The following is a 9722-nucleotide window of genomic DNA, read 5'->3' as shown; positions in this document are numbered from 1 at the left end:
GGAGTAAAGCTTTTTTTTTTTTTATCTATAAAAAGAGAGAAAAAGAGGCCTGAGCCCACGTGTCAAAGAGGTAAAGCCATATATTTTTTAAATCCAACAAAGAGTAAAGCCGCACGGCTGCACTATTTTTTTAAAAACAAAATAGTATAGCCGAGCGGCTATACTATTATATAAGGCCTAAGCCCACGTGTCAAAGAGGCCTGAGCCCAAGTGTCAAAGAGGCCTGAGCCCACGTGTCAAAGAGGCCTGAGCCCAAGTGTCAAAGAGGCCTGAGCCCACGTGTCAAAGAGGTAAAGCCATATTATTTTTTAAATCCAAAAAAGAGTAAAGCCGCACGGCTGTACTATTTTTAAAAAAAAATAGTATAACCGAGCGGCTATACTATTATATATAGGGCCCAAGCCCACGTGTCAAAGAGGCATGAGCCCACGTGTCAAAGAGGTAAAGCCATATTATTTTTTAAATCCAAAAAAGAGTAGAGCCGCACGGCTGTACTATTTTTTTTAATTTCAAAAAAATCGTATAGCCGAACGGCTATACTATTATATATATAAAAAGGTCGGCCCATGGCCTAAGCCCAAGTGTCAAAGAGGCCTGAGCCCACGTGTCAAAGAGCCATATTATTTTTAAAATCGGCTGTACTCTTTTTTGAAAATTCAAAAAAATAGTATAGCCGAGCGGCTGTACTATTATATATATAAAAACGTCGGCCCATGGCCTAAGCGCACGTGTCAAAGAGGCCTCAGCCCATGTGTCAAATAGGTAAAGCCATATAATTTTTTAAATGCAAAAAACGGGTAGAGCCGCACGGCTATACTATTTTTTTTAAATTCAAAAAATAAGTATAGCCGGGCGGCTATACTATTTTATATATATATATATATAAAGGCCGGCCCACGGCCTAAGCCCACGTTTCAAAGAGGCCTCAGCCCACGTGTCAAAGAGCTAAAGCCATTCTATTTTCCAAATGCAAAAAAGGAGTATAGCCGCCCGGCTATACTATATTTTTTAAAATTCAAAAAAGTAGTATAGCCGAGCGGCTATACTGTTATATATAAAAAGGCCGCCATGGCCTAAGCCCACGTGTCAAAGAGGTGAAGCCATAGTATTTTTTAAATGGAAAAACGAGTGTAGCCGTGCGGCTGTACTTGTTTTTTTGGATTTAAAAAATAATATGGCTTTACCTCTTTGATACGTGGGCTCAGGCCTCTTTGACACGTGGGCTTAGGCTATGGGCCGGCCTTTTTATATATATAATCGCGGCTATACTATTTTTTTGAATTTTAAAAAAAATAGCCGTGCGGCTGTACCCGTTTTCTCCCCTTCTTTTTAAATGAAAAAAAAAGCTTTACTCCTTTGACACGTGGCACCTAGGGGCTGGGAGCGTCTTTTTTTTAATATATACATAGTATAGCCGCACGGCTATACGCTTTTTTATTTTTAATATTTAATAAATTTAAAATGTGTTTCTTTGCTTTTGTTTTTTGGCCTACTTGTTTTTACTTTTGATATGATTTTTTTTTTTTAATCTTCATTGATAAACCTTCTATTTCTTTTCCTGTTTTCAAGGATACTTGAATCCTGGCTGCTGCAAAGTGTGCAGTAATTCCTGTGGGTGAAGAGATAGAAAGTCTTGGACTGCCATCAAAAGAATGAATGTTGAGTTTACAGTCCAATTATAAATTAATTACTGGGTGAAAATCTTGGTTTTATTTGTTCCAATTACTAACTGTCAATGTTTTTAGAGACACGATCCTTTTCTTTCAGAATTCTTTGATTTGGTACTATTTGCAGGATAAACATATTGGATATCGTGTTCTGCAACACCAGCTTGCATCACATAGACATATTCAACACATTCCAATTTGTCCATACATCATTCATGACTAAAGCACACTACTCTTTCTGGTACGAAACAAGATGTAATGTAACAATTTGATTGATGGTACAGTTCAAATTAATTTTAAAGCAGAAGTTATATCCATATCACATGTAGATATAAGTTAACACAAGTCTATAGGATGCTGAAATAGAACAAAGTTCAAAACTTGAAAACAAAAATCTGATATTCAAAAATTCAAATATGACACATCACTCTCAAAGAATCTCACCCAGCTCATTATCACAAAAGTCAGAGACAAGTGTTCTCTTCATTGCAAACAATTCTCCCAGCAGCATGTCAACTCAATTGTTCATTGCCTATGTTTGAGAGCAGAGTTTCCTACGACCTATTGGCATGAAAGAGAAGAAACAGAAATGAGGTTCAAACATCATAAAGCACAACCAGTTTACCTTCACAATCAGTATCAGCAAAAAGCACTAGAGGGAAAAGCTCACAATCAACAAAAATCTTGCAATGAAGAAACCAGGCATGAATACTGATGAATAACATCACAAGTCTCAAAACCCAGCAAAACAAAATTTATTCCAGTTCACAATTGCACAGCATAAAACAGAGAATTTATTAACAAAATTTGCATTATGCTTCAAGCACAAACCCATGTAGACAGACGCACCTGAACAGAGCAAAACCATTCATGAAGATACATATATTACTATTAAAAATTAAATTCTATAAAGAAAAGTTGCAAAAAAATCAAAATATAAAACCAACAATAATTTTTTCGTAATGCCAACCTTAATAAAACATATCTAGATCAGTGCAACATAATGTGACACATTACACTGTAATGTCACACATTACAGATTTCTACTAACAACATTAATCAAATATATCCACATCAGCAGAGAACAGATGTGACAGATTAATGTCTGAAACCCGGGAAATCAAAATTGCCTCCAGATAACACACAACAGGGCAGATCGCAGAAGTGCAGAAAGGCTTTTTGATTATTGGTTCTTCCAATCTGATTCCAGAGATTACAGGGTGGGGGAGGAACAATTAATCCTCATTTCTACTAGAGGGTTTAGTTTATATAAACCCCTTTTTAATATCATGTAAATTAAAATCCTTGAATGTGAAGCAGAAAAGTAGAATTCGTTTTTTAATATCATATATATTATATATACTGTAAAGTTCGATGCTTTGTTGAGTAAAACAATCTGACCAAGAGTGTGTGTGTGTGTGTGTGTGAGTCGGTGTGTGCTTTAGTGCAGATATGTAACAAAAGGATTATAATTACCTGGACAAGAAGATGGCAGTCGGGCTTCCAGGGGATGGAGGATTCTGCTCCACCAATTTAACAAGTGAACCAGCTTTATTAAGAGCATCAGGATCAGAAGAAGACAAAACTTCAACCTCTTCAAGACCGATTTGTCTCTTAATTAAATCCAGGTTCTCTCGAAGGATGTCAATCTCTCCAAATGGTAGCTTCAAGTCTAAGGCCTGAGCCCCTATTGCAACTGCCTGATCCTTCTTCATCTTCATGAAAGGCATACAAAGCTTTTGGGTTTGTCTAAAATCTTTAGTCTGACCAATTGAACTTCTCTGCAATGCCTCCATTATCACCCTGTCTGGAGCAAAAGTGCGAGACTCTCTGTCAAAATTACTTTGTAGTATCCTCAAACACTCAGCCTTCCATTCATCAAATTGCTCATTTACATATATCAAGCCAATTGGTAGCTGCTTGTTTTCTGTCACCGCTGTAACTGAAGCACCCTTCTTATTGGCTTTCTTTGAACCTGACCTTTGCTTTTCATACAGCTTCCTCATTAAAACAATGGAATCTTGCAAATACTTATTGGAACTCTGGAGGGTCAGATCTGGAGCATCAGCCACAGGCCATCCTGCATTTACCACAAACCCTTCCTTCTTCAAAAGTTCCCTCCAGACATATTCTGCATAGTGTGGACAGATTGGAGTTATGAGACGCGTCTGCACATCCATAAAACGCAGCACCAATTCACGGTTCATACCCCCCGAACCACATGAAAACCTGTACTCATCCCTGGCAGCTTGAAGATCATAAAACCCAGTCTTGAGGGCTCCGCGGAACATGTAATCCCGATAATTCTGCTCAGTTCTGTTCACAGCGATATTTATCTCATTCAAAAAGACCCTGTCAGCATAAGTAGTAGGAGGACCTATTCTTAAAGAAGAGCCCGCGGCTAAAACTTCTTCCATCCATGCGATCTCTTTGGTGAGCCTTAGGATAGCAGCATTTGCAGTCTCAAATACAAAATTTGCATCATCAACACCATCTCCAGCATCAGCCAATGAGAATCGTGTGGCATCAGCGGAAAACTCCTCAATTGCCTGGCGAATGGTCCTAAAATTCCCAGTAGACTTGGACATCTTCTCAGAATTTAGCATGATGTGCCCATTGCATCTAAACCCACAAGGCCAGTGCTTTTTGGGCATAATTGCCGTGTGGTTATAAATGCAGAAGGTCAAATGATTTTGGATTAGATCCTTGCCAGACACTCGAATATCAAATGGATACCAATATTCAAACTCCTGCTTCATCTTATTAAGAATCGATGACGAGATATCAGATGATTCAGGATATGGGCCATCACAGAAAATATATTCCCAGACCTCATCAGTCATTTGTCCAGGTTTAATTGCAGATTTGCTGGAACCATACATGTCTCCATTGTGTAAAAAGTGGGCAATGGTGTAGTAAGCCATGTAAATGGTTGAATCGGACAATGACTCAACTAAGAATTCTTCATCCCAGGGAATCCGAGTCCCAAGCCCAAAAGATCGTGAACAAGCCCACTGATTCAACCAACCCAATGTGTGTTCAAATCCATGTCGTGTTTCGTCAGAATATAAATTCATGCTGGACAAGCACTCCTCAGCCAGTTTTTTCCATTCGGGTTCCCCATATGTGATGTACCATTGATCCGTAAGAGCCACAACACATTCATCACCCGATCGTGACACCACCCGCTTCTCAGGTTCACTATACACAATTGCCTCATTCGCCTCTATAAGCTTGCTCCTTATCAATGGTTTCACATCCTGGACTTTCCTTCCATTGAATTCTCCAACAATAAGTGTCCCTTCTGTGAATCCTTTCAGGTATGTCAACCTCTTGGCTTCTGCTAGCTTATCTTTCTCATTCTGGCTTTTGATTTTCAGATCTGCACAGACCTTCTCTGCAGCCTTATTTCCGAATTCAGGAATGTTGATGATTGGGATAATCTCGAAGGGCATAACCCACTCATCCTTCACACCATATTTTTCCCTCAAAGCAGGTTTTGCTTTTAAATCATGCAAGGCCATATAATCATCAGGAGAATCAGCAGGCACACTAGTCACTATCCCAGTGCCTTTGTCTGTCAGGACAGTCAACATAGGAAGAGTATAAATAATCTGATTGATTGCATGTGGAGACTTCAATGGAAGGCCAATCAAATCATAACCGGTGAGCTCAACCAAGCAAGTAGGTTTATCTGGGATCCTAGAGTACTTCTGATAGGCAAGATTAAGTGCTGCTCTCTGTGTAAGAATAAATACATCTGTTTCGTTGATTTCAAAGGCTCCATACTTGCCATCAGGCAATACCCATGCATTTGTTTGTCCGTACATGGTCTCAGGTCTCAGTGTTGCTGCAGCAAGGAACACTTTCCTTCCCTCCAACACTTTCAATTTAGACGGGAAAGGTGCTACCACCTCCATTTTGATGATGGTGTATTCTTGGGGCTGAACTCCTTCGCCAGATGCCCTATCATGATCTGCACATGGCTGCCCATCCAATGGAGAGTATATTGTGTAACGGACATCTTTCACAATCTTACCCATGGATTTTAATTTCCTCACCTGCCACCTCACAAAGGCATCAAAAAACGGGTTCATGTCTGTAGTAATAAACGAGCGCCTCCAGTCACATCCCAATCCAAAAGCCTTGAGGTCTTCCACTGCCAATGGAGGAAAGAATGTCAACCAGTTGTAAGGATTTTGGAATTTGCATATCTCACTATCAGAGAGGCCAAAACTACGCATGATTTCCCATTGGTAAGCTTGGCCACTTGATTTTGATGCAGCCTTCGACTTCTTTCCCTTGAACTTATCTGGAGGTGCACCATTATTTGCATCCTCTGCTTCAGCTTCCACTTCCTGGTTCTCTTGTTCCAATTCACTGGTAAAAACTGGCGGGTTACCAAACTTTTGAATCTCTCTTGCAAGTTTATCAGCTGATGCTTTGATGGGCATGCCAGTGCAGTGGAAACCAAAAGGCAAAAGCACATTGGCGCCTCTTAGCCTATGGTAAGCTGCAGCAAACTCTAGCTTGGAGAGTGAGAATGCATGTCCAAGATGCAAAATACCATTCATGTAAGGAAACGGGAAGTTTCCAAAGAACTTCTCCCCTGGTTCAGGAGGCTTTTCACAAGATTCAGCCCTGAAAACATCTTTCTCTTCCCACCACTGTCGAACCTTTGTCTCAATCTGAAGGAGATGGTCTCTCCTGGCAAAGCTCTTACCACCTTCAGCTGCCATTTCTGTAATCTTACAGAAACTGCAAAAAGGAGCAACAATTTTCATTAGCAAAACCAGCTGTTCAAAGGCATTATCATCACAAATAATAATAAAAAACATAATAGATTATATGCAACATTAACCAGAATAAAACCAATTATCAAAAATAAATAAATATAACAGCCAGTGTGAATCAGAGTTACCCAAATCCAAGCTAAGAAAAGAGACTAAAAACAAAAATAGCAAATTGTATCGGCGATTGTAACTATTACATGCTGAAACTCAATCTAACTAGAATTTTTATTAGCTTAATTAAAGTCCACATGAGCAATTTGTAATGAACAAATCATACAATAACACCAAACAAGGTCTTCCGTTAGAGAATCCACCGATCAATAAGCTCAAAACAAAAACAATCATAAGCAACTATTTGAAACAACAAATTTGAAAAAATTAAAAAATTAAAAAACTGTGAGCAATGTACCTGTGGTTCAAAATTGAATATGGTATGGCATTACAGGAAAGCCCGCGCGCCTTTTTTCGTACTAGAAGCGAAGCCAGGGAGAAATTTAGGGTTCCTTGGAGACGAAAAACAGTGTAATATGCGCGGAGCGTCAATTTGAGCAAGGAGGGAAGAAACAATAGCTGGGAAGACGATGAGGAATAACTTAGCTTAGGGTTTTGGAGTTTCAACGGGGCCACGTGCAGGTCCTAAGATTAGGTTTTGTAGTGATTGTGTGTGCGGCAGTGCATGGTTTATGGTACAGATCTTCAACAAGATTAAAAGTTCAAACTTTCTGTGAGCCGTAGATGTGAGCTAAAGTTCAGTTTCCACTGTTACACTTAGAGCAACTCCACCCCTTAGGCCAGCTCCAGAGAGGGAGCCCAGCCCGAGGCAAGGGCAGAAAAAAAAAAAAAAAAAGTCCCTCCAGCGTGCAGCCTAAGCCCGAGTTTGGTGTGGGACCCACCAACTCGGGCCAGCCCGAAGGCCAAACCAGCCCCAGGTCCAAAACTCGGTTGTTGATGTCACGCTGACATCAGCTAGCTACAGTATCGCTACAGTGCCACTACAGTACCCGCTATAGTACTACTAAAAGTCCACGTGTCGCACTCTGAGCTCTCCGATCAGATTTTTTTTCTCCAATCCAACGGCAGCCAATTTTTGTGCAATAAAAAATGAAAAAAATTGAATTTTTTTAAAAAAAAATACCAAAAAAATACTCTTTTTTTTTCTATAAATACCAAAAAAAATTCCGATTGAGATATGAATTTTATAATAAATATTGATATGTACGAACCCAAAAATATTATCCAAAAATATTATCTAAATTAATTATTTTTATTAAAACATTTGTGAAAAAAACAAAAAAATGAATAGTAATTGCCCTTAGCTAGGGCAACGGGTGGAGACACAATTTACTATTTGCAAGGGCAAGCACTATTCACGTGAATAGTGCTTGCCCTAGCTCCACCCTTGCCATGGCTAAGGGCAAACGGGTGGAGTTGCTCTTAGGCAAAGTCTAAGGCAAGGGCAAGCAAGGGCTGACACTATTCACGTGAATAGTGTCAGCCTTGCCATTTGTGGTTCCACCCACAAGGCAAAGTCTAGGGCAAGTCTAGGGCAATTACTATTCATTGTACTTTATTTCCTATTTTTTTATACTTTAAATCATTAATTTTGATAATCTTTTGTAATTAAATTTTCGGATAAGATTTTCGAATGTGAATCTCGGTTGCCACGTGTCTTATTCCAGATAAAATTTTCGGATATTCATTAATAAAAATTATAATCTCAGATTTCCGATAAAATTTTCACCCTCTAAAATTGTGCCACGTGTCCCATGTCAGATAAGATTTTCAGATATTTTTAAAAAATTATAATCTCATATTTCAGATAAGATTTTCACCCTCTAAAATTGTGCCACGTGTCCCATGTCTGATAAGATTTTCAGATATTTTTTACAAATAGTGATCTCAGATTTCAGATAAGATTTTCACCCCTCTAAAATTGTGCCACGTGTCATCTCTATCTTCTGAATCCCTCTATATAACTACACCATCAACACCACTCCTCTCACACCATCTCTGATATATTCCTTCATTTCTCAGATTTTACAAAACACATTATACTCTCAATGTCAAACTTCAGGAGGGTGTTGGAGAGGCAACAGAAAGAATGGGAAGAAATCCGGCGTAGACGTGAGGAAGAAGATCGGGACGCGATGAAGAAGAGGAAGAAATGCTTGAAGTAGCGGCGGTGTGTATGATGAATCAATCAAGCCAACACCATCGTCGTCGTGCCCCGAATGTGGACAGACGCAGAGAGTCTCGGGGTAAGAATCTCTTGGAGGATTACTTTATCCCAAATTCGTTATATCCTGCTCATAAGTTTCGAGAGAGATATAGAATGCAGCCACATTTGTTCCAAAAAATCATGCATGATATTTGTAATTACGACACATACTTCATTCAAAAGCATGATGTTGTTGGAGTTTTGGGTCTTATCCCGGAGCAAAAACTTACAGCTGCTTTGCAGATGCTTGCTTATGGGGCATCTGCAGAGCAGGTGGATGAGATTGCAAGGATGGGAAAATCTACTATCCTAGAGTGCTTGGTGAGATTCTGTGATGCAGTGGAAAATTTGTACACGAGGGAGTACCTTCACAAACCCACTCCGAGGGACCTGCAAAGGCTTCTACAAAAAGGCGAGGCTCGAGGTTTCCCAGGAATGATCGGAAGCATCGATTGCATGCATTGGCAGTGGAAGAATTGTCCTACTGCGTGGCAAGGAGATATGGGAATCGGAAGGGCCAAAAAAGTATCATTTTGGAGGCCGTAGCTTCATTCGACACTTGGGTTTGGCATGCCTTTTTTGGGGTTGCCGGATCTCAGAATGACCTCAATGTCCTTGGTCAATCCCCGGTGTTCGACGAGGTATTGCGAGGTCATTCCCCTCAGGTCACATACCAAATCAACAATACCGTATACTCTGGTGCATACTACCTTGCCGACGGAATTTATCCTAGGTGGACGACATTCGTGAAAACAATTCCGAATCCCCAATCCGAGAAGGAAAGAAGCTTTGCTTCCTTTCAAGAAGGTTACAGAAAAGACGTGGAAAGGTGTTTCGGTATCTTGCAAGCTCGTTGGGCAATTATCAGGGGTGCTGCTCGGATGCTAGACGAGGAGGTGCTGAGGAGTATTATGATGACTTGCATCATCCTCCACAACATGATTGTGGAGGATGAGTATGACTACGATGCTCCAGAGGTGTTTGAACCCGATCCTATGAACACGGCGTTGACAAGAATATATGAAAGGCCGATGGGACCAAATG

The 9722-nt window shown here is 40.0% G+C and overlaps 1 protein-coding gene across 1 annotated transcript; it reads right to left on the bottom strand.

The window, feature by feature from the left end:
* Positions 1-1912: 1912 nt before the first annotated feature.
* Positions 1913-7177, bottom strand: LOC117626808 (leucine--tRNA ligase, cytoplasmic). Its single transcript, XM_034358655.1, has 3 exons — positions 6870-7177; positions 3144-6425; positions 1913-2228 (listed from the first exon to the last, which is right to left on the bottom strand). The coding sequence occupies exons 2-3, from the start codon at positions 6404-6406 to the stop codon at positions 2222-2224; spliced, it is 3270 nt and encodes a 1089-aa protein (XP_034214546.1). The 5' UTR covers positions 6407-6425; positions 6870-7177; the 3' UTR covers positions 1913-2221.
* Positions 7178-9722: the final 2545 nt, after the last annotated feature.

Source organism: Prunus dulcis, chromosome 1 (assembly GCF_902201215.1).
Source record: "Prunus dulcis chromosome 1, ALMONDv2, whole genome shotgun sequence".
Classification (NCBI taxonomy): domain Eukaryota; kingdom Viridiplantae; phylum Streptophyta; class Magnoliopsida; order Rosales; family Rosaceae; genus Prunus; species Prunus dulcis.
This window is presented reverse-complemented; position numbering and strand designations above follow the sequence as displayed.